Raw genomic sequence first — 26,606 nt, 5'->3', positions numbered from 1 at the left:
TAAAAGAAAAAAAAAGCTTAAGAAGCGCAGCAAGCATTTAGTATTGCCCTGTGTAAAAATTCATCAGAATTCTGTAAATCAGCATTCGAACTGAGATTTTCAACAAAGTAATGGATGGTGAATTATACAATGCAGTTATTTGTCCAATTCATATAAAAGGATCATCATTAGATCCAGCAATTATCTCGTTAAAAGTTTAACGCATAACGCAAAAACCTCTGTTTTGTATTGGAAATAATTTTTCCAGCTTATAAATAGTAAGCACACCAAACTACGTTGTCAAGTTGGAAACAGAATCTTGCCTTACTGCTTATAAAAACTTTTAAGCTTAAAGAAGAAGTCCTCAAAACCATTCAAGACCTTATTAGTTGGTAAGAGAGGTTGTTATTTGGGGAAAAGATACAATATTTCACTGGATTTAATCGGGGATGATGTAGCAGCTAGTAAAACAAATCTGTAAAAGTAAAAGTGTAGAGCTAAGAATGAAGTGGGAGAGGCTGAGTCATTGTTTAGGCCAACTAACTAGTTATGTGACCCAAATAGCATTTTTATGATGGTTACACTTTATTTAGACCGGATCTACTGCTAGAATAAAGTCTATGCAACTTAAGGGAACAGGAAGATGTCATACATTTGATCAGAAAGTGGGCCGAGCTAAGCGAAATAAGAAGATGTGTAATTGGTAGCAGCAAACTATCAGGGGCCCTACTCTGTAATGCGTTCAAAAACGAATATTTTGTACTCTCTATTTCTAATGCCGATAAGAAATCTAGTACTTACGGAATGACAAATCCGCATTCGTATTTTTCGTACCGTTTTCGAATATTTGTCATTGGCGTTCGAAAACGGAAATTTTGTTTCTGCACCAAGAGAGGAAACGGATTGCATTTCGAAGGTCGAAAGTACTCGGTTGAACAATGTTTATATATCGTCAAAGGACTTGAAGTTCATGCACACATTTTTTTTATTTACTAATTTGAGACCATAAAGTATTGTTCGATGATAATAAATTGTTAGAAAATACTTTTATAAACATAAACAACCCCAGATCGCGACAGCTTCTAGATACAAGGGTGATGCTAAGGTGATTTTTGATAAATGAGAATCAAAATGAACGAATTTCATCTATATAAGATGGTAGTCAAGTTTGTAGCTAAGAAGCCGTCACAACAAAAATGTGATAGTCATTTTCGAACAAATATTTAATTTTTGAATAGAGCTACAAGGTTGTTACAGAAAAACGTGAAAAATTTTCTCAGTAACCTTTTTTCCGTAAAAAAAAAAAACATTATTGTGGCCGACAAAGCTTACGGCATTCGAAAAAGTAAGAAAGATGTTAGGACACAATCAATCAAATTGAATCGAGATCATCTTACACAGACAGAAAGCTCGGTGATAGATAATTTAACTATCAAAAATGTGATAGTCACTCATCAACTCAAGGCGATTTCACCCAAGAATGTTTGAGTTTTCACATTAAGAGGGCAATAGATGAACGTTTTGTACAATATTTTATGATTATACGTTAAACACTCAATGATGATTTTGTCTAGAAAAAATAATAGAAGCAACCTACTTTAACTGATATTTTAATGTAAGAATCCAGTTTTTTGTCTGTAAATAGGCGTCTTGAGTTTGTTTATAAATTTGTGACATGTTTTATATTCTATACTAAACAAAATGTCTAAAAGTCATCTAGAATTTTAATGAATATGAGTCGTTGATTACATTAAACTCCCTTTGAACGAGAAATTTAACAAGCTGGAAAAACGATGGTTAAAATTGTAAGAACATAAAACCGTCCGAAGAAAAGAGTATTTAAAACTCACACGCTTAAAGAAGGAACAAGATGAAGAAAATGATACGTTTTGATACACTATTTGTTATTATGTAAAAAGTGTGATGAAACCATTAGTTCCTTTGAGAGAACTCAAAAATTAATTAAACGGGTCAGTGACAGCTAAAACAATAAGAAACCAACTTTAAGAGGCAAATCTTCCTGGTCCATGAAAAGTGGCATTTTTTAACTAAGCAAAATATTATACAAAGACTTCCCACAAACACTTACACCGTTCTTATTGGAATAAAGTTTTGAAGTCGGATGAAACGAAGATCAATTTGTTTACATCCGATGGAAAAATGTATGTGAGAAAGCTTAAAGAAGTTTAACTAAAAATAAACAAAGAAGACGGTGAAACACGGTGGTGGGAATATAATGATTTGAGGGTACTTTTCAGCACCTGGTGTAGGTCCAATATTTTAGATCAAAGATGAGATATGCGATATGGATTATGTCCACATCTTAAATTCAGTTATGGTAACATTAACTGAAAAGGAGGTGCCAATCAAATGTGAGTTCATGCAGGAAAATAACCCGAAGCACCCTTCAAAATTGGCTACCCAATACTAAATCAAAATCATTGTTATGGAATGGCCATCCCAATCCCCCGGCCTAAACCAAATTGAACACTTATGGGAAATCTTAAAGCGAAGGATCTGAGGTTGTAAAACCAAAAAGCTAGACGAGCTGTGGTCGAAAATTCAAAAGAAATGGTACTTCATACCTGTCGAGACATGTGCTGAATTGGTGAATTCGATGGGGCGAACAGTGGAAGCAGTTATTAATAATAAGAGTGCCACTACAAAATATTCAAAGAACTTGAAATACTTTTACCGTTAAGCTACTTTCTCGCTACAAAAAGGGTATCATTCTAATTTTTGTTTTCTATTATTATTTCCAGGAAGAAGCAACATAATAATCAAAAGTCTATTTTATACTATTATTTCACAATGAAAAAATGGTTGTATTTAAGCAATAAATTGTTAAAAATCTATCTGTGAACTTTTTATTTTCCTACTCTTTACAAATACCTTTTTATTTGTTAAAAAGAATGAAAAAGAAGCTTGTTTCTATCATTTGTTCAACCACTGCAGATGTGAATTATAAAAACTCATATTAAATTTATACTAACTCCCACGGAAAACATAGAAAGTAAAACAAAGTTACAAAGATATACCGAAAGTATTTAGATCGAGTTTTTTGATTTTAGAACTTCGTCAAGGAATTGGCCGTCCGATTATTGTTTGGTTCAAAAAATGGCGGGCACTTAGTTTCGGCTAATTAACACTTGAAGCTGCTGTGATATTTTTTTGTTGAAACATGTCAATAAGTTCGATAGCCTTTTTGTCTCTTCTGACAAATTACAGGAAACTTTTGATATGTTCTAAAAACTTTTAGAAGTCAGAAAGAAAGATGATTGTAAAATTGCTAATTCGAGCGAGTAAGGAACCTGAATTTAAAGCTTCAGACACTATACCGAGAATAACAACTTTCGAATTGTTCTTGTCAACTGACTGTTATTAATAAAGATAATTGAAAGCTAAGCTTTCTTTGTTCAATCAACAAACAAAAATTGTCATAATGTAATGAGAGGTAATGGTAATTAGACACCGACCAAACAACTTAACATACAAAAATGTATATCTATAAATATTTCAAAATACAAAAAAAAAATCAAATTTCATTCCAATTAAAACACATCTAATCAAGTCCCTAATCAAACTTATATCACATCCCAATATGATGACAAACCTGCTTGTGCGGTGATGGCCCTGTGGCGTCGGTGGGCTCTGTGGTATGTTGTTTTGATTTGTTTGTGAGGTTGGTGTTTGGGCCGAGGGCGTTACATTTCCCGACATATTCTGTTGCTGTTGTAATATTGCAGCATCCTCACGTGTCATCGTTCGATAGCCCATATCCTCCTCATAGCCATTGCCATTTGTTGGCATTGCTGGTGTATTGGCAGCTACACGACCACTAAGCACCTAAAAAAACATTAAAAAATGGTTACCCAAGAAAAAGCAATATAAAGAATTTTTGTTTTATTACCTCAAGCGAATGCATCATGACACGAGCAAAAGCTTCGGCATCCTGTTGGCTGGAAAAGTTTAGACCATAAACAAATTTTGAATCTCGCCATTGATGAAATGTCGCTGTGGCTTGATTGTATTTCAATCCCTTGAGTATGGAACAATTAATGACGACTTCGTGATCCTGTAGCTTACGTCCGACCACACGAAATGTGTTATTTTGTTGATGATGATAGATTTGCACTTTGCTGAGACCAGATGAAGAGCCCGATGGTACCCATTTCTTTTGGGTATCATCATAGACCATAACCGAGGCACGAGCCCCAATAATACTTTGTTCACTGCAAAGAAAAGAAGACATATTTGTTTATTAGTAGAATTTAATTTTAATAGAGATGTTTGAAGTATAAAAAAAGGAAAACCAAATGAGACTTTAGGGGGTAAGCGACCAAGAGCTATGTCAAGAGTCAACAACTAGCTCGAAACCGTTGACTGGGATAAGATATGAAGAAATAGAGATGTGTCATAGAACCTGTTTTAAAATAAAACTCATAAATAATTTTACGATAATTGTTATTTTACTTGTTTCAAAATTAGAATCATTAAGCTATTTCAACTTTTAACCATCAAGAAAAAGGAATACCAGGTGATGGTGATGGATAAAATGATGGAAGGTATTCATAATGGCAAACGCCATCACCTCTCACACCCTAGATGATGGAAGTTGCCTCATTTAGAGTTCGGTTTTGTACCTTTTGTACAACACCTTAGGAAGTAATTGCAATTTAAACAAAACCAAAAGTCTCAACTTGACATATGTTAAAAAAAAAGAAACCTCTGCAGAACGTGAAATGTATCTTTTTTTCCATCAACTTTAAGTCCATTGAAAATTATAATCATACCTGCAAATCTTACATTTCCAAACCAGTTCTTATGTAATTGTTTTAAGTTTGCATTGAAAAGGCACATTACGAAGCGAGAAGGTAGGTGTGTTTTTATTATTTCTTCCACTGTTGCACAATAATTATTACTTTTATACTCTGAGCTCCAAGCACATACAAGTTACTCTGAGCTACAGTATCCGTCACAAAGTCATTACCATTACCAGTTAAGTGCTAAACAATCATACGAATTTCTTAACTTGTGATTCATACTGTCGCTTGAAGCTGGTGGAAGGTTTTACTTTCCTTTCAACGACACGACCGTCGTCGTCGTCGAGAAAAAGTGCGAGTGGCAGGTAGGTAAGTAGGTACATGGGGTACCTAAGGTATCTGGGGCTACAAAAGTGCTGAAGCTGATGGGTGTTGCATGCAACAACAACAACAACTGGTTATTTGCCTTAATCACCACCTGAAGCTATTCACATATGAATTTAGCAGATACACATGTTGTATTTAATATACCTTTAAGTTAGATGCCACTTTTAAGACACGCGCACAAGTCGTACAAGCTGATGCGTTTACATAATGCATCATCATTTCGCTTATAATAATTATCATCCTCTAAGCTAAATAAGTCTGTTAACTCTATATATCTCTATTGTCTCTCTGACGACGACGACGATGGTGATGGTGATGATGATGATGATGACTGATTCTTTAGCTAGCTAGCTAAACCTTCCTGATGGAAACATGGAAGTAGAACGAAACTTCTCTTGAGAGGTTTCAGTTTTTTTGTTGTTGTATTTTGTATGTCTTCTTTCAATTTATAATGATTTCCCGAGGCATATTTTATTCCTTTGGGATGTAGTTGTTGGTGCGAATGTAGAACAAACAAAATGTTGTCCTCATTATACACAATTTTAAGAAATATGTTTTTAAGGAAAAGATTGTTAGAAAAATAGACGAGACCTAATGTATTGGATTAAATAATTAGAGAAAAAAAAGGAAGTTTCTGGGAAAAATTGAAAGGAGCCTAGAGCAATGTAAAAAATATATGAATGTACTGTGCATAGCTTTGAACGAAAAAGGGAAATGTAGTATACTAAATTTTGTATTTTATGGTTATTAAAAGGGAAAAGAAAATCACTCTTAATAATTTTTAGCAGGGTAGAAATCACACACAAACACAAATTTCTTATAATAAGTTTGGAGAAATTTCGATATAAGTCTTTACTCAGAAAATTTTTTAATTATTCAGAGTGCGTCAGTGAAATAGAAAGGATTAGGTATAAAAAATCACAGCGCCATCTCAATTTAAGTTAAGGAAACGTACCCTGTGGCGTTGAATAGAGTTCAGGTTAGGTTAAGGTGGCTGTTGACGGAAAAACCAACACACTTAGACCAATAGTTGGTCTATTTTACTCGTAGAAACAGTAAGAGTTAGCTATTAAGTGTTTTAGACAAAAGATGTCAGAATTTCTAAGATCACTAAAATCATTGCTGTTAAAGTCTCCACGGTGTAGTTTTCGTCTTTGTGATAGGTCAGGACATGAACATAGAAAGTGAGACACTGTCTTCTCTTCTTCTTCATTAATGCAACTTCTGCAAAAATCGTTGGCTGGATCTCCAAGTCGAAAAGCGTGCCTACCCATTAAGTTGTGTCTTGGAAGTTCTCGTGTAACGGATCTTATGTAAATTCTACCAACCAAAATGTGCTTAGACCGTTAAGCATAGGCATTTGTTAAATTAGTTTGGTTGAAAGACAAGTCGTTGTATTAGGCTATCTATGGTTTGCTTTCTTTGTGGTTTCATGCTTTAGCATAACTTTAGGAGTAGCTAGGGGTAAACCGATGCTGGATTTGATGCCCATTAAAGGTAAAGTTGATCGTAAGCTTTACAATTTCCTGGAATGTCTCTATGACCTGGCACCCAAATAAGTTGAATGTTGAACTGATCCGCCAGCTCCACTTAACAAATTATCGACAATTTCGGGTTGTTAGTGAGTCTATTGAGGTAGAGTAGAATGATTTTATGGCAGCTTGACTTATTGAAAAGATCCGTACATAGGTAGTCGATATAGGTTGTTCTGAGCCAAGAGAGATCTTCTTTGATAGCCGGAAGTTCTGCCAGCAACACGATTCAATGATTAGGAGGACGAAATGGAAAACATAGATTTAGTCCTTCGGAGTACATACCTCCACCAATCCCGCCATCGGTTTAATACAGGACAGATGCACAATTTTTCAGTACTATGACGAAGTACCATGGAGACCTATTCGCCGTAGTGATTCTTACACAGTAACAGTTCGAGGGTTTTGTAAATGATTTAATGTTTTTCACCAAAAATTAATTTTGGGAAAATATGTTACCAATTTTCATGAAAACCATTCTGATGGAAGTACTTGGTGCCTGATCGGAAATTATTTTTTCGAGAGAAAGGTTATAGGGTAACAAAATACAGGCAGCTGTAAACCAAATGTGTTCAGCCCGAATTGAATCAAAGGAGGAAACTAAGACGTATCATGACGTAGCCGAAATCAATCAAACATCGATTGTTCAAAATGTTTGGGAGTCAAACTGACTTCCGTGTAGATGCAAGGATGCTATATGCTTGTCTGTAATCTGGAAGGAAGAAGTGCTTACGTGAACCTCCACGTGGGAGCTCCTGGGGAACAAGTTTGAGAACATAAGTGCAGCTCGATGATGAATACTAATCAATTCCTAATTATTGAAGAAGGCACAGCTTAGAACTGCACTGAGGAAATTCTCAACTTGTGAGCGAACGCGAGAAGCTACGGTATACAAATCGAATGACTAAGTGTCATAGATATTTAATATGAGTTTGAAAAAGTCTGAAGTGGAATTGAAAACCATTTTTAGGAATGATGTCACATTGTACATAAAGATCGTCTGATTGCATCCCACGAGATATCGGGCGACCACTTTTAGGGTTATCTTTTCTAGATTTCACTTCATCGAAGACTAAATTATCATACCACTGATGATGTGGTATCACAGGATATATTAAAGCCCCCTTGGTTTATTTTAGGAACATATGTTGGGATTGCCTCCTTGTGAGAGTATCGTGGTGGTTTTGGTTTATCTTACATGCATGCATTTCATATTACTCAAAAAATTAATATATAGATGGACAAAGCCAAAACCAAAGGTTAACAAATAAGTGAATATGTTTTGTCTTGGTAGCTTCGAAAATTCAATCGAAGCATTTCGCCAAATAAAAGAGAGTAAATATTTTCTTAAATCCTTTTGTTTGATTTCAAAAACTAAGCGAATATACAATGCGAGGACCAGCAAGTGTAAAAACTTGCCATCCAAATAAGGCTCATAGCCAGGTGTTGATGTTGTAAGCAATGATTCTCTGTTCAAAATGTTTAGCAACCAATTATGGCCTTCGCACTCGCCTGATTTGTTCGCATGCGATTTTTTCGTGTGGGGCTATTTTAAATCTAAGGTGTATGAAACTATGCCGTGGAACTTGAAAGAGTTAAAAGCTTCAACTCGAAAACATTCTCCCACATTTCAAAGTTTATATTAAGGAAAGTATATACAAATTTTGTGTTACGTTTTAGTCAATGTAAAGACAATCAGGGCCGTCATCTGAATGACGTTATCTTTAAAATCCACAAGCTTTGCAACGCCACACACTGCAACCCCACCTGATTTTTAAAATCTCATATCCTTTTCTAGCAAAGGTTTATTGTAACACGTTTCTTCTACTGAATAAATATTAACAAAAGTTTTTCCTTAGTACAAAAATAAATAAATTGTATTTAATGGTGCTACAGCTCGTAGAAAACCAGGGCCTAGTGACTAAGATACTCAATCATTCCTGTGTGCGAATATAAGGAATCGAGGAGATCTACAGTTCTTATGCTGAAACACGTTTAATTAAAAAGAATTACTCATTTTCCCCCAAGAGTATTTTTAAATTTCCTCATTTCGGTATTAACCGATTATGAGAAAATGGGCTAATACCATAACTTAAAGTTTTCTTTCTATTAAGATTTCGAGCGGAAACAACTGTCAGTGTCAAATAATATAACATTTAAAAAGAATCCACTAGATGGCTTAGACCTGTCAGTGCCAAACGTTTTACTTTTGTAGTTCAAAGCACCAGAGCTAAAATAAATAAAATAGGTGGCTCAACAATCCGTTCAAAACTAGGGCCTAGTGACTTACAACTCTCTCGCACCCATTTCTGTGTGCGAGTACTGTTTTCAGGGATGGAGGGGATTTCCACTTTTAAGCCGAATCCGAACGCCTGATTTGAAAAAGCACTATTAATGACAAGAATTACTCTTGGAGAATTTGTCAATTCCTCGAAAGAGGCAGTACCCGTGAAAAAGAAACTTAAGATGGCACACGCTCGGATTGAACCCAAAACCTCTCGCATGACAGTTCAATGCACTAACAATCATGCCACTGATACAACAGCGGAGCTGTCAAACAAACAAATTTGGTCTGAGCTTATGCAGAGCGTGCTCTAGAGCTCATAATAAAATAATTGAGCAGACCGAGTGGAATGCTAAACACAAGTATTTGACAAATGAAATTGAAAGAAAAGTGTTCCCATGTTTTTCAAATGTTTAGAGCGTTTTTAGAGCATTATTTTTCCAAAATTTTGACAACAGAACCTAGTAATTTGTATGAGAAATTTTTTGATAATTTTTGAGAATACAAAAAAAAACTCTTATATCTTGGAAAAATATAAACCTCACAATGTGTCAAACTTAAAAAATTACATTATTTCGGTATGGCATTATAAATTGTATAAAAGCAGTTGCTGATGTCAAATAACAGCGCAGTCAGAATTTAGGCTTTTAATTTGACAGAAGAGCAAGAGCAAGAAGATAAGCAAAATGTGTAACAATTCGGTACTTATATAATCTGCAGACGTTCGTTTAATTAACCATGATAAAAATATAGTAGTTTTCTAATACTCGTAGTTCCTATAAGAAAACCCGATATAAATACAATAGTGAGATCTTCTCAAGATAGTCGGATGAATAGTGCTAGAAAGTTACAATTTCTTTATATTCTTAAATTTTCGAATTCGAAAAGTTTACACAATTGGTTTAAAGTCGAATTAACACTATTGTGGAACCAAACGAAAATTTAAGGTTCAAGATACCACTTTTAATCTAATTTAACTATTTCTGTAAGAAGTAATATTAGTTTATATTTAGAAGCAATGGAAAGCTTACACACAGAAAATATAACAACGAACTGTACGGGCTTTACAGCGACACTGACCTAGTTAGCAGAATTAAAGCCCAACGGCTTAGATGGTTGTGTCATGTTGAGCGAATGGACATCAACGCTCCAGCCCGGAAGGTCGTCGAATCCAATCCCGAGGGACGGCGCAGGGAAGACCGCGACTCAGGTGGCGCACTCAGGTGGGTGAAGACCTCAACCAACTTGGCGTGCGAAACTTGAGACAGCCAGCTAGGGACTCAGGTCTGCCCGGACTGTAGCGCCACCTTAAGTAAGTAAGTAAGGAAAGCTTACAAGGTATTTAAATATTTTTGTTTCAATTAGAAAAAAAGGAATGCAAAATAAATTAACTTCGAACGGTCTTTGTACTTTTTGAAAAACAAAAAAAATCATTTAAGAGAGATTTTACAATAGAAAATCCATTTTTCGAATTATTTTTTGGAATGATATAAGGTCACATAATTAAAAAAAAGGGAAAAACAAAAGTATACCACTTTAGTTCCATAAAATCCCTCCTAGGTCGTGAACTTCCAAAAGAGCTTATTGGTCTACTAAAAGGATCTCTTGCCATTGTCTGTCTTTGCCTCTCATTATTTAAGTTCGATGTCGATGCATCATTATAGAATTCATCCTGAGATTGTCTATTCATCGTCTTCGTCATCAGCATTCCGCCAGCATAGAAGTTCGGCACAAATGCATCATTATTTTTTCGGAGTGAAATTTTTACAGGCAATGAGTATAATGCAGTGACTTCTTCTTCTTTCATTCTCATTGTCGTCGTTGTCGTTGTCTTCATTGACAACTCATCGACACAAGCAACAGCTTCAGCTGTAGCTGGAACTGCAGCAGTACCAGCAGTAACATCGCTTACGGTCGTTGACCAATCATCCATACAAGTAGTAATAGTTGAAGGAATCGTAGAAGTTGGGGCCAATGACTCAGCAGTACTTGATGGAGAAGGAGAATTATTGTTGCTAGTTGTTGTTGTGTCCAATTCCGAAATGGCATAGTAAAGATGCTCATCATCAGGGGAGGCATCAATAGTTGGTGCCATTGACGCCACAACAGCACCACTGCCACAACTACTCGTATCACCATTAACATCATCGTCACCATAGTCATCGTCGTTGTTGTTGTTATCGTCATCATGATTGACTCTAGCTCTGGGTCTTCTTCCTATTGGATCCATTATTTTATCTGAAGCTGAACTCTTATTGCAATTAGTTGTTCCGATTGCATTGTTGTTGGTAATCGAGCAGGACATCACGGATGATGACGATGGCCCGGATGATTCGGACGACAATGTCATCAACGACGACGGCGATGAAGATTCTGATGCATCCTTGTATCCGATTGCTGCTGTGGTTACACGATTCACTGATGGTTGTTTCTCTTTGTTTCGTGATGGTTTCAACTTTTTGCTAAGCTTTTTCATTTCGTTTTTGTTCTTGGTTTTTTTGTTCTCGCCTTGGATTATGTCCGAACCGAATAAGGATAGGTTTTATTTTCTAGTTAGTTTTTCTGCATTTTTCTGTAAAATGATGCCATTTAAAGATGGAAGACCGTATCGACCGAGGACGAGGTTACAATCTACAAACTAGCTTGATTATGTGTAGTTTTCGAAATCTTATCTCTTCAAAACCAACAATAACAATATACAAAAATATTTCCAACAATTAAATTGTACGGCTGTCAATTGAAAAGATCGACGTATAAAACCGAACTGGAGATGGAATTCATTTCGGATTCAACTTTTTGCTAGAAATATTTCATTGCATTATGAGAGGAAATATATAAAATTTATCCAAGAGGAATGTGCGTTTTGAAGTTCTTTTGTGTGTATTTTGTTTTTTAATTTATTATTTTTCATTTTTTGTTATCAAATTGGGCAGCAGCAGCGGACGACTATGAGTCTGGACAAAAAGCTAGCGACACATATCGCTTATGAATAAAAGAATATCAAATCTGCCTTCGCCTTGTGTTGTGGCTGGCTATATGGTTTGATTATAGCAACTTATGGCATGCAATGTATATGACAAGGCTTCTTAAATAATTCTGGAATTGACATTGGGTGGTGAGGGTGGAGAGTTGATTGTATTGACTGTAGTGTATAACCGTCTAGGGAATTAATCATGATTATAATAAACAGAGGCATATTTTATATGGTTGCAGCAATCCGCGCGACTGTGAAATAATATTTTATTTTATTTTTTTTAATTTGTATTTTATTTTGCGCAACGAACTTTAAATGTGTCATTTACTTTGAAAACAAAACAAACAACAAACATAATCGCCTTTACTGAATTTGATAGTAGTTTAAGGAAAAATGCTGACCTACACTCTTATGGCGACTTTGTGTCGCTTTAGTTTTATATTCTATTGGAATTCTAGTATTTTGTTTTACACGAAAGATTAAAGACAATAGTTTGTTGAAAGAAAAGCTAGATAATTTCAAACTTTAACCATATCTGGCGGGTCCTTAGCTCTGTTTGACTATAAAATGAAAGCGAGATAGATAGAAACGTCAAAATGAATACGATTCTATATTTTATTTCATTTTGAAGTTTTAAAACTCAATTATTTTTCTTCTTTATTTTGAAGTTTCAAAATCTTTGATATCGTTATTTGTTTGACGTTGAGAAGTACTAAATTAAATTGAATTACAATTTAAGGTAACCATGACATCGAACTGTTGAAATATTCGGTATGGACAATGGACATTCAGCTATCAAAATTTTAAGCAATGTTTGTAATTCCATTATTTATCGTAAGAATACAGTCGACTCTCCCTAAGTCCAAGTTTATGGGGAACCAGAAACTGTTCGAGTTATAGAAACAGTTTTCGGAAAATTTGATTTATAGAGACAATTGTATTACTTTTTTTGAAAGGTTTAAAATAAATTGGGTGGCGCGACAGTCCGTTGAGAACCAAGGCCTAGTGACTTACAACTCTCAACCATTCCTGTGTGCGAGTAATGTTGTCAGGAATGGAGGGGACCTACAGTTTATATGCCGACTCCGAACGGCTAATTTTGAGAAAGCACTTTTTCATGACAATAGTTACTTTTGGAGAATTTGTCAATTCCTCGCAAGAGGCAGTACCCGTGAAAAGACTTTAGATGGCATAGGCAGGGATCGAACCCAAGACCTCTGGCATGACAGTCCAACGCACTAACCATCATGCCACGGGTTTGAAAGGTTTATTTTAGTAATTTAGTTAGAAAAACTTTATTTGAACAATGGTTTCAAGATTAACAATTATCATATTATATCAACAAGTTAAATATAAAAACAGGACATCTTACAATGAAGTGTTGTACATCTTCTCTCTCATTAAGATTGCAAAGGTCGCTTAGGATCGGCAGATCTGGTTGATGCGGAATGTAATTTAAATTTAGTTCGCCTCTAACAGATATAACGCTTATCATACTTATGGGGAAACGGTTAAGGAGGTATACAGTTAACTGTAAATCATTCTATGATGCGAAGATTAGCCTCCTCTTTAAAACTTTTAATTGTCTTAGATATGAAAGGCTTATACCGGGTAAAAATTCGCTACTTTCACCTGAGCAGAGGGCCAACTCCTCCCACTTTTTGACTAGATTACCCCTGGATGACAAAATCTTTTCAAGTACTTGTGTCGGCAATCTTTCTCAAATGCAGTTTTAAGGTCCTTAAGAAGAATGGAGGTTCAGTTGTTTCCAAATGTAGTATATAAATTAGAGTGCAAATTCGTAGCCGAAAAATGCGCTTGTTGAAATACCTGAGGAACCTTTCCACCTCCTCGTATTTTTAATTTCCCCAAACTTGCGCGTCATAAAGCATTATAGATGCTGCTGTCGCATGAAAAATTTTTAGCTTCGAACTATGCTTGACACCTTTATTATCGATGCAACGTTTTCACACAGAAGAAACTGCTCTTTTCGATTCCGCTAGATTGGACTTAAAATGCTTTTATATGTTGAGGTTAGATGTTATTAAAACCCCTTAGTATTTGTACTCTCGAACAATTGCAACATATTCTCCTTTGTACATCCACTTTTCATTATTTGGATATCTTCCTCCTCCGTCCCGAAATATTACAATTTTAGACTTCTGTAAATTAACTGACAGATTCCAATTTTCACAGAATGTCTCCAGTCTGTTCACCATACGCTGCATTCCTTCCACCGATTCAGACAATAAAACAATATGATCTGCAAATATCAGTCCTGGCATCCGAGCACTTCCGAACTGGATTTTTCCTCCGACCTAACCCAAGATATATTTATTAAAAAAATAAAAAAACAACAGTAGTGTGCTCAACACACCACCTTGTTAAACTCCCATTTCTGTTGAAAACTCTGATATATATTCCCCATTCCATACGTAGGCAGCATTATTTTCGTACATCGCTCTGACAAGTGTAACGACTTTATTTGATACTCGAAGCTTAAAAGCTTATAAAAAAGCGCTTCACGGGCAATTGAATCAAACGCAGCTCGAAAATCCACAAAAAAGGCGTAAAGTTTTTGTTTCCTTTTTTTGAAGTCCTCTGCAATGTTTATCAAACTGAATACTTGGTCTATAGTCGAAAAGCTCTTTCTAAATCCTGCTTGAAATGCATTAAGAATTTTTTTTCTTCGGTCCAATGTGTAAGCCTATTAAAAATTAGAGTACTGAAAAGCTTTACGAAAGAATTCAAGAAGGAGATGCCTCTATAGTTTTCCGGTACATCATAAGACCCTTCTTTGTGTAAGGGGTATATTATTGACCTCTTGAAGCTTTCAGGAACGTCTGCGCTTTCAAAAATCCTGTTGAACTCTCTGTCAATACGGATAAGAATTCTATGGAACAGTTTTTTAAAAAAACTCTACTAGAATTCGGTCTTCGCCCGGAACCTTACCCATTTTGGCATTTTCAATTACATTTGAAATGTTTATTTGGTTTATTAATACTAAAGGATTTAAACAATAGCCTGTTCCTGTATTTAAATTTAACAAAAATACTGCTTGTAGCGAGATTATACCACTGCTGTTACTTTGTTTGCAAATGTTGAGGAAAGAGTGTCCCAGAGAATGTCAAATTTTTGTTTGCAATTTTTGAAGTTTTCTTGAATCCCTTTTCGATTCGCATTTCTTCACTTCTTTATAACCACGCTCTTTTCAATTCAATTAAAATAAATAGAAAAATGGAAACGGACCACTCTTTAGACAGGTAGCCAGGCCATTTATAAATGTTATTGTTTGCACAATTTGCGCAAATGATTGAGTCAGAGCAAAATAGTTTTGTATTGAAATGTCGGTCTTTAGGTTCGAGTTGAAAAAAAAAAAACAAAAAATTTGTTTCTTGTTTGTGCAGAAGTAGAAAAAACCTTGTGAAGGAGAGTTTCGACTTAGGGAGAATCGACTGTATAATTATTTTGACAAATAGTATTTCGATAGTTTAGTGACCAGATGAAAATAATAGTTTTCTTAAATTGCGATTGCAACTTCTATGAATGACTTCAAACTGTAATAACAATCGTGAATGACATCCAGAAGTCAAAATTAGTAGACAATGTTTGTAATTCCATTATTAATCGTTTAAATAGTTCAAAACTTGTGAAAGAAATAAATAGGATAATATTTTGAACATTTTTGGCTGGGTAGTAAATATGTTCACAGTCTCAATGCACTAGCAATTTTCTGACCAACAGATGGCGCCACTAGGTCTTTTTTTGGAGTGGTGTACTACAGTACCATCCCTTACTAGCTTGTATGTACAGTTTCAGACCGATCGTTGTTAATTTAGCACACTTAGCGAGACGCCTCTGTTTTTTTCGTGCAAATGGAGTAACTGGAAAATCGTGATGTTCTTAGATCCTTTTATTTCAAGGGTTTTACACCGACACAAATAAAAGTAGAGGTGGATTCAACTCTAGACCCCAATATTAACAATTAAGGAGTGGGGTTTTAAATTAAAACAATTTTCCAGCTACGCTCAGAACTTTAGAGTTGAGTGCACAACTCCGGATTTGATCGAAAAATCCATAGACTAGTGTTAGAAGATCCCAGATAGCTTAGACCTGTTAGAAGCAGCGTTACCACTTTACTTCAATTGAAGTAGATCTACTTTTTTTCAAATAAATTAAAAATCTGCTTCCTACTTCGCACCATCATCAAAATATTGAAATTTACATAATTTTTAAGATCTGTGTTTCTACCTACTTCAATTTTAATAAAATTAGACTGAATTTGATCCTTTTTTCCTCTTATCACTCTTGTATGTAGTTTTAAAACCTTCTAGGAAATTAAAAATCGCTTGAGTATTTGCATTTGCGGTAAGGTTCCATTTTATCTAATGTATTCTAGTTTAACCCTTTTGTCATTTTTACTTTCGACATATAGAACTTGTATGGCAAGTTTTGCATACGTAAACAAATTCGATGGTAGAGAAGTAAAAAAAAAGTGGGTCACCCGATTTTGTCGGTTTGTCCATATGTCTTTCCTGTTTTTTTTTTTCAAACTAAAAATACAAATTTGTACGGCCAAAAATCGATAATTCGAATTATTTCAAAAACAAACCGATAGATTTTTTTTTGAATTCTTTCTAAAATGTATGTTCTTAGTTTGGCTTATTCCAATATAAAAAATATTTTTGTATTGCTCCAGAAGGGTACCTCATATAGAACAGTTGTTTTGTTTTTAAGTTTTCTCAAGAACTGAACTTTATTTTTCTGCCAAAAATGTTGTTGTTTTTATTTTTAATTTAAAAACAAATATTATTTTTTTTCCAAATTTAATACCTTGAAAATGGGTCATCATTTTTTACAAAATTGAAATGCAAGACATCTAATTATAAGTTCAAAACTATAGCCAATAATATTTTTAAACTAAAATTCAAATATGATTCTCAAATACAAATTTTAAACAAATCAAGGTTTTCTTGAGGAATCAAATGGCATTTACATTTCTGAAAACAAACTTTTTTGCAGGTACATTTTAATTATTAAAATACTGGAAATGGTTTTAAACAGCTTTTTTTGGATACATGAGCGAGTTTATGCAAACCAGTCGTGCATTTTATTTCTTTTCTGTTTGTTAATGTTTTTTGTGTTAAGTTGTGCTCTAGTGCTATTTTGGATTTGATTTTTTGTTTTCAACATGAAAATATATTTTTAAGTTGTCTAAGAACAAAGTTAAAAGGTTTGTTGATGCACTGAAATTGTATTACGATTACAATAACTATTTCTTGTAGAACTCGTTCTTTGGAATCAAAACAACCTAAAGTCATTTCATTTGACCAACACGAGCTCAATCTTTGCGTTTTCGTTGCCAACAACCAAGAATTAATTTAAGAAATGTTACATTAACATATTAAATTACATGATATTAAGGTTAAAATAATTCTAGTTTTTTTTAAGTTTTTTTATTGAAATAATGTAATTTAAAAATATGTTTCTGAAATAAAATTAAAGAGTTAATTTTTGAAATCTTCTTCCATTTTCTCAATCTACTTCCACTTTTTTTAGAAGTGATAACGCTGGTTAGAAGTCATATGAACGTGTCCAAAATATTTTACACAACTATTTGGGCATGAAAAAGCTGTGTGTAAGATGGGTGCCTGCAATCTTCATATATAGAACTTTTTTCCAAAAACTTATTTTCTCAAACGATGGCTGTCTTCGACTCAGCAAGTAATTCGTCAAGCCTATTGACTATTAGGTGCGTATTATAACAGCTGGGCCGTATTTTTTGAAAATTAGGAATGCTGAGTGGATATTATCCATATTAAGAGCTGAAGTTCGAATTTCATACTCGAAAGTTGGATATAAATTGCCTCCAATTAAATTTGTTCACTTATCCAAAAGTTGCCTCGCACAAATTTAAAACCTAATATCTATTTAAAATTCACATTTTTATATCAAACAATGCGCATTTGTCCAAGATTATTGTTTGATAAGAACAAACAACTTTTCCTGTTTGATCATATTACAAAAAAAAAACATTAACAATTATTTCCTTAAACTTTGCAATAATTCTTATCAAGAAATGAATTCAATAGGCGAACAATACAAGTTTTGCGCTTCTTGTTAATTTGTGTTTATTTTAAAACAGATGGTTCATAATTTCTTATTTTTACACAATGAAATATGGTTACAAGTTTAAGGAAGTAATAAAAATCATTTGGCAATAGTTTAAAGATTTTTTTCATATTCAATTATTAAAGTTTGTACATCTTGAAATTTTAACAGCTGTTTTTTCTGAGGAAGGAATCATTTTTAAAGATGCCAATACCATTTATTTGACTGTGAAACCATAAGTGGAATAGGCTTCTTTGTAGTTATATCAATGGAATTACCAGACGCTTACAAAAAGGTTACCAGAAACCAGTGGTTTTTGGGGGTATAGAACTTTCGATATTGATTACTTTGTATACAATTTTTAGCGTACTTACAGCAGATCAAACTTTACAATTTTATTGTGGGTCGTAATGAGCTTTCATCTGTTTATAAAATGCTCTAGCCCCAAACGTTCAAAATGAAGTTATACGTACCTGTAATGCGGGAAATATTACATGAAAAACAATTACTTCAAGACTCCCCATTTCGTGGGATTGTGGGAAGCTGCCGTTAAGGCAGTGAAGTTTCACATGAAGCGTATATTACATTCACCTTTCAAGAACTAACCACGATCAGAATTCAAATCGAATCCGTCCTTAATTCGCGACCTATAACTCCAATATCTGATAACCCTTGTGATTTATATGCACCAACCACAGGTCATTTTATTAAAGGTTGTCCACTTATTTGCTTGCCAGAGCCACACGTCCTTGAGGTTAAAATCCATCAAATCATTGAGTCGTTATCAGCTCCTCAATGGTACTTTCAAATGTTTTGAAAAAGTTGGTCGACAGAATACTCCAAAACTTGCAACACAGAACAAAGTGGAAGCAGTCACAGTCACTGAACAATCTTAAAATCGGTGATGTCGTCCTCATAGTTCGCAAGGCAACAGTAAAAAGGTCAACTGGCATTATTGAACGTGCTTCAATGAAACTAAGAAGACTTTGTATTGAAATTGAGGAAACCGCATCTCCTCGAGGTGGGGAGGATGGTTAGTACATTTTGCATGATACTTTTTTTTAAACATATTTAAATGAAACACTCTACTTAACTTAACTAACCTATAAATTGCATTGCAACATCCTATATGTTTTCTTTTTCTCTTGGACCCAGAACTTACCACAATTGCAATTATTCAATTAATTAAAAACAATCATTAAGAAATTTAAAATTAGTCATCATTTCAAATTCATAAGAAACTAAAAATTATTAGTTTTACGTTAAACATAGAAAAAAGTTAAGAGTGTTTTTCAAGTAGAAATAAAAGCCAAGAATTTAACTTTATTACAAAGATTCTAGTCGATAAGCCAATTTTTCGACCACTTTTTGTAGAGATTGGGGCTTTATATCAGCAATAACGGGTCGAATATTCTTTTGTAAGGCATCAATTGTCTCGGGCTTATCTATGAGGACAAGCGAATTCACCTAACCTCATAAAATACAGTTCAGTGGTATTTAATTACACAGTCTTGGTGGCTACAGCACAGGCCCATGACGTCAGATAGTGTTTGCAAGTGTTTTACGTGTAAAAAAACAGGTGATCCAAAACGGCTGAAATGTCAAAAATATATTTCAAGGTATCCAAGAATTTCGGGTATTATGTGAGTATCTGACAAAACAGCTGATTAACTCGTAAATTTTTCGGTAAAAAACAATGGAATTATTAAAGTTATCCATTGAAATTTTAATTTTACAATTATTTTGTAACTCAAAATCATAATATTTGTCTGTTTTTTTGTAAACAAATAAAAGTTGTTTTTATTTTTTGCAAACTATCTCAATTTATGTATCGAACTCGTTCAATAAAGTATCTTAAAATCCACATATCTAGGATAGCCTTTCCAACTCGAAATGGAACGCAGATATTATGAATTGGCGGACCAAACTTAGCATAAATCAAGTGACATCTGTCAAAAAGACTAATTGGGAAAATACTATTTAAACAGAATATTGAAATAAAATTGAATTGTATTGAAAAAAAACTACTTGAAGAAGCTATCTACCTTTATTTTAAAGGGTAACCGTATGAACATACATATGTCTCAAAAACCTAACACAATAATTTGATTTCGGATTCAACCTAAGGCTATCAAAAACATAAGGAAAAGTTAAATTCGATTGCCATTAAAACCTAGTTGACCAAGGGGCACAACAACAAAGTCTGTAGGCCACCTTTTTTTTCAAAACGAACTTAAATGTAAAAATCCACAAGACTGTTTCCATTCATGTTTTCTTCAATTGTATTTTCATATTTACATAGATTAGCAATTTAAATCCCTTGAATATTATTAATAACTTAGCCAAGCATCATACGTTTATATTCATTCGAGTTTTTCCTTTGGAATCCCAACAGTGAATCCCAAGATTTTTGATTTATAAATTCACTCACCCTAAGCTACAAAAAAAACTTTTATGTGGAAAACTCTTTGTATATCTTTAACTTAGGATAAATTCTATGTCCCAAATTCAAAATGAATCCACTTTACCTTCATAATCTTTGAATATTGTTAGACGCGATATAAGCCTCAATTCCGTTTAAATATTGACCCCTTAACGAAATCCAAATAGAAGAACTGAAATACATCTACTCCATTTTTTTTTTTCAAAATCCGTGCTCCAAAACTCATCCACTTCAAAAATGATAACAGATAAATGATGATAAATGAAAGCAATCACTTGAGCGTACTATTATAATTGCTAACTTCATTCAACATTTTTCTCAGGGGGCAGTTCAAAATTTATGAAAAGGCATAAGGATTCCAGATTTCAGATTCCAGAATAGGTTTGTGTAGGGTAGAGGAATCTGTACCCTCCTCCGCATCGTTCGTATATAGTTGGAGATGGCAAGGTAGAGCTCATAGTCAAAAGCATGATAGACTTTGATGGGGTTGTTTTTTAGTGTTTTTGTTGTTGTATTTTCTACCTATAAATTTCCATTCAATTGAATTGAAAAACTCTTCAACTTCAATTTTATGGAGAAGGTTCGATCGATTCTTCATCAACTAAATGGGGGGATGAGGAAGGGAGGATATGGATATAGGATGGAGTAGGCTATTAATAGTTAAATAGTATTGTGAGCTCAGATACGTGTTGCCACTTATCATCGGTAAATAGAGCGGAGTCTAATTTGAATGAATAGGCTGGTAAACTACTAACGGTAATAATAGGCCCATAGTATGCGATGAGATTTGGATTGGGGTTGTTGGGATGGATATAATAAAGGCGCCTATAGTACTTCTCAGAGAGTTTATTGATTTTGGGATATAAAAGACGACAGATCCAATACAAAGTGCTAATTAAATTGTGAACGAGATTTATTGAGGCTTCCTTGTTGCGCACTTTTTAGTTGAATTCAAATTAACAAGAAGCAAATATTTGAAAATAGCAAAAAAAGTTGTTAATTAATATTTAGAAACAAACAAAAACAAAAATGTAAATTTGTTTGATTTGAGGTCTTATGTGTATGTTACACATTGTATTTAAGACTGCTTGCTGTCTTAAGCGGGGACTCCAAAATTTTGCAAGTAATCTTGGCTTGGTACGTGATGCTCAGGTTGGTTTTACAAGTTTGCGGGCTTGTTTGAATACTAACTTTATTTATTTAATTTTGAATAAGGTGGACCATCTACTTAGCCAGAATCCTCTGTGTTTTGAAAAGAAGTGTTGGCCGAAAATAAGGAACCCCTGCGCCTGCTGTACGAGACTATCTATAAGAAGATCGAAAAACTTGTGTGCTAAGGAAAGGGTTTTTCAATAAGAACTTGACAACTTACCCATTCGGAGAAGGTGTTTGCCCAGTTTCTACAAACGGTCCATCGGGTTCAAGTTTTGAATCATTTTGATCTTGTATTGATGTAACCCAAGATTCTGTCAATTTTAGTTCTATGCTAAGTGAAAGGGTGTGTTCACAAAGTTAGTGGTAGAGTCCAAGTTGCAAAAAACTTCACATTATGCATATATCATAACAGGTAGTAAAAGAGTTTTGGCAAGTAGCAATTTAGTGTTTTTAGGGATGAAACTTCGAGTGAACTGAAGAGCACGAAGACTACCATAGACTTTTCCAGTGGCACTATTATTGTGGTCGTTCCATGTAAAGATACTATTGAAAATTATCCCTAAATTTCTGGCAGTACTGACAAACTCAATGACTTCGCTTTCAAGCTTTAAGGGGTTAAGGACCCAAAAATCAAAGGTTTTGCGATAGATCGGAAGAGCTGTTGATTTGAGAGGATTAAAGCAAAGATGGTTCTTTTTGGACCATTGTGGAATGAGGAGCAGGTCATTATTCATTAAATCAACGGCATCATTTTTTTGCTACAAAGGGTCGACTTATAAGCAGCTGTACAGTGTACATCGTCAGCATAAAGATGAATCAGTTAATTTTTAACAACACGTGGAAACTCGTTTACATATAGTGAGAACAGGATTGGTCCGAGGATAGATCCTTGAGGCACTTCAGCAAAGAGATTGAGAAAGGAATAAGAAAGTTCACTTGTCTTTATGCATTGCTGTCTTCCGCTAAGATACGAATGAACAAGCTTTCAGGATTCTAAGGAAGAACCAAAACTTCTTCGCAGCTTTTTACACAGAATTGAATGGCTAACAGTATCAAAGGCCTTTGAAAAGTCTAAAAGCGTTAGCGGTGTCATATAATCATTGTTCATTGTGATTCTTATTTCATCAGTCACGAAAAGTAAGGCTGATTTGCAGCTGCGCTTTGGTCGAAACCCAGATTGACTGGAACTTAACAGGTTGTTGATTGTTAGGTATTTTTGTGTCTGATTCAAAATAATCTTTTCGGACGCCTTTGAAAGAAACGGGAGAATAGCAATGGGTCGATATTCTGTAGCAGTAACTGTTTGCTTTTTAGAGACGGGAATAATTTTGGCCTTCTTCCATTCTAATGGAAACTTAGATGTGGTAAGTATACTATTAAATAAATGAGTAATATAGTAAATATGGTAGTAACAGTTTAAAGAACTTAGGTTCCATTAAATCCAGGCCTTTAGCGTTTGATTTGACGGATATTATTGCCTCCACAATATCTTCCTCTTGTATTCCAATAAAGTTGAAGTAGCTGTTTTATCGATGTCGTCAGCTAACCTCTTACATGATTTCCTTATAACGATTTCACGCAAGTTATTCTATAAATGTTTGCCAGATGTAAAATTTCCAAGTTTATGTTCGTAGTAAATATTTTTTGCCTTTCTGATCATTACCACGGACAGATTGCAAAGTCTGCAATAAGATTTGTGGAATTTCTTACATGGGTCTTTAAGGGAACATGCTGATGCTGAAAAGGTGGTTCACATTATGTTGTAAAAAACCTACTTGGTCATCTAGGTTTTGCATGACGTACAACGAATCCCAGTCTATGCACTCAAAGTCATCCACCAATTGAGCTCCGTTAGTATTTTTGGTGTCTCGATATTGAAACCTTTGTTCAACGTTACATTATTTGATCATTTTTCCTCGAAAATTATATGGTGGGCGTTACAGAGCTTTATAAACCCATTTTTTAAAATGAAATAGGAAACTTTCATTTGGAAAAATTCTGGTTTAGATGTAACAATCGATCTCTTAAGCATTAAATCTAAAAAACTATCATCAAATCCGCAGTTGAAGCCTAAGCAACCCGTGAAGGATCGACTTTGAATCAAAAATCCAGAAAAGATTGAAGCGCTAAAATTAATATCATCCAAGCAATCCGTCAATCAGTTTCATGGAAATTTGCAGCGACAGAATGCATTAAATAAAAGAAACTTGCTCTCCATACGACTCTTAAGAAATCGGGTAGGTTCAGACCACAACTTAAATGGAAAGTTGACTGGAAAATTATTCAAGAAAAATCTCCTTAACTATCAAGTTAACTCTAATTCTGTCAAAATGACAGTTCATCATGTTTCTTTTTATTCAACTGAAAGCTGAACTTTATTACTCTATGATTTATTTATTATCTGCACAACTTCATTTAATGTTTTTCTGTAAATGGTTTCCTTGTCAATTTGGAAAAGAAATAAGTAATATTTCTTTACTATACACAATACAAATTGTGATGGATTTGTAGCATGCCTAAAGAATGTTTTGTAAACAATAATGATTTTGCTAGATTTTGTTCCTATGAAGGATTGTCAAGTAAAGTTCTAAATTTGAAATTCATGACATTTGAAAAACTAACTAGTTGCCTTGGAGGAAAAATTTACGTTCAAAGAATAAAGTTGATTTCAAATGAAGTCTCTTATTTTGTCTGAACCTGGCGCATTATGTCTTGAACAACACAATCTGTCAATTTTAAACTTCAAACAAAAATGACGTTTCTGGCAATATTGTTCAAAAAAAAATTCAGTTGAAACATTTGTCAAAATTGCATAATTATATTTATTTATTTACTTTCATCATCAATTAGAGATTATAGTTACTCGTACAGACTACCGAAATGCAAAATTTGTCTTAACATACATTTTAGTTAATTAACCAGAAAAAATAGGCTGAGCATATTTTTAAATGTATCCCTACTCAAATGAAAATTAAAATCAATATAATCAGATATTTGGTTAATTTCTCTGACATAACGAGATATTGGCTCGTTAATAGTATAATTTACTCTATGCAGTGCCTCATGGAATAAATAACGATTTCTAAACACTCTAATTGGAGCATGCAAATTTATAAGAGACAACAAAAACGGACAGTCAATATGATAGGATAAAATATTTATTTTGCTGCGGTTTTCGAAGGTCTGAATTCCAAGAAGTTGAAGTCGAGTATTATAAGGTGGCATAGCATCAACGTTCCATCTTAGTTTATAAATAACTATTTTTGTAAATTTGCTTTGAATTTTTTTAATTCCAACAGAATGAGTTTTGTAAAACGGATTCCATATCACACAGCAGTACTCCAGAACTGATCTAACATACGCAATGTAAAGCGTTTTTAGGTACAGGGATCACTTAGACAAAAAAATCCAAGGCCAACTCTTTGGCCTTTTTAACAATTAATTCTAAATGATTAGCGAAGTTGAAGCTTTGAAAATCTTCTTGAAGAAGCACACAGTCAACCGGATCCTTAATGCATCTCAGAAATTTGAGATTATCGCCAAACATCAAGGAAAAGGAATTTAAGAGAAAATCAGGTAGATCATTTATGAATATAAGAAACAAAAGTGGCCCAAGATGGCTACCTTGAGGAACACCCGAGAAAACATCTATTGGACTTGAGACGATCGAATCAATACGGACATATTGAATGCGTCCTGAGAGATATGTACGCAACCAATTTAGCAAGTTAGAATGCATACCTAGTTTTTTCAGTTTGAATTAAAATTTTACAGTGAATTCTGTGAGTTTTGTGCAAAAGGCGGATCCTCCTCCCCCTCTAACTATCGTCCAATTGCATTTACGTCCCTTCTTTTGAAGGTCATGGAATCGGTGATCAATTTTCAGCTTAAAAAACATCTTGAAGAACGGAAGCTTCTTAGTGACCGGCAGTATGGCTTTCCTTGCAATTGGTCCACTGGATGCTTTATCTTACCGAACAGGGGAACAAATCTTTACATCGTTTTGGAGAAAGTAAGATTATTGCAATTGATATTTCAAGCTTTCTTATCGAAAATGCGTGCTTTTGGTATTGATTAATCTCTTCTTCGTTTGATTAGAAATTACCTTTCGGACCGTCTAAAACTTTTAACTTCTAACCCACTACATTGTTTCGCTGATGACAGTAATCACTGCTTTTCATATTCGTTTTTAGACTCTCATCCTTGTAGTTCGGATGAGGACTATCAACGGCAGCGTATGATAAGCTTATTAGATTCTGATCTTGAAAGCATTGTCCCATTGGGAATAAAAAACCGTGTAAAATGTAATGCTTCGAAAGCTCAATGCTGTCTATTGTTACAGTGTAACCCTCCCCAATGCCACTATCCATGAGTTGTATTTGCGTTGAAGACACTAAACAGCTTTCAGTGTAAGCTATGTGCATTAAAACCACTTGTTGTGAAGTGATCACATATTTGACATCGCAAAAAATGTTGCTAAGTGTTTAGGTTTTCTCCGACGATGCAAGAAGTTTTTTACACATTCTGATCTGGCTATAATTTACATAGCTTTTATTCGCCCATCAATTCATCTTTGAGCCTAATTTCGGACATACTGTTAAGAAGAGATTCTTTCTTTAGCCGCACTACACGAATGTGGAATGCTTTACCTGACTCAATATGTCCCACTCATTACAATGTGCAGACATTCAAAACAAATGTGCATCGGTTTCTCTTTTCTAATCCTATCCTCCTTTCCTAATTGCTTGCACTGTGTTTAATCATTATAAGGGTATTCGTAACCCCTAGTGCACGCACTATATAAAATAAAAATTGCAATATATAGTCTAGGTTGAATTTTGACAAAGGTTATGAACTAATCAACAATTTTGATTAGAATCGTCATTGTTCTTGATCCAAAACAAAGTTATCAAGCTCAAACTTTTCCACCTTGCAGCGAATTCCGTTTCTACTTAATTCATTTAATGTTGGGTGATTT

The 26,606-nt window shown here is 34.3% G+C and overlaps 1 protein-coding gene across 5 annotated transcripts in view; it reads right to left on the bottom strand.

Annotated features, from left to right (window-relative positions):
- The window catches only part of LOC129953636 (protein enabled), a 184,789-nt gene that overhangs the window by 8,667 nt on the left and 149,516 nt on the right, over positions 1-26,606 (bottom strand). For 2 of the 5 annotated variants that reach the window (XM_056066875.1, XM_056066877.1), the window contains exons 1-3: positions 10,478-11,636; positions 3,890-4,211; positions 3,593-3,825 (exon numbers count right to left, since the gene is read on the bottom strand). In XM_056066875.1, the coding sequence (XP_055922850.1) occupies positions 3,593-3,825; positions 3,890-4,211; positions 10,478-11,421 (1,499 nt within the window). In that variant the 5' untranslated portion in view covers positions 11,422-11,636. Of the gene's footprint in view, positions 1-3,592; positions 3,826-3,889; positions 4,212-10,477; positions 11,639-26,606 lie in introns of those variants that run through there. The other 3 variants (XM_056066876.1, XM_056066878.1, XM_056066880.1) reach the window with 3 other exon arrangements.

This window comes from Eupeodes corollae, chromosome 1, assembly GCF_945859685.1.
Source record: "Eupeodes corollae chromosome 1, idEupCoro1.1, whole genome shotgun sequence".
In the NCBI taxonomy this organism is placed as follows: Eukaryota; Metazoa; Arthropoda; class Insecta; order Diptera; family Syrphidae; genus Eupeodes; species Eupeodes corollae.
This window is presented reverse-complemented; position numbering and strand designations above follow the sequence as displayed.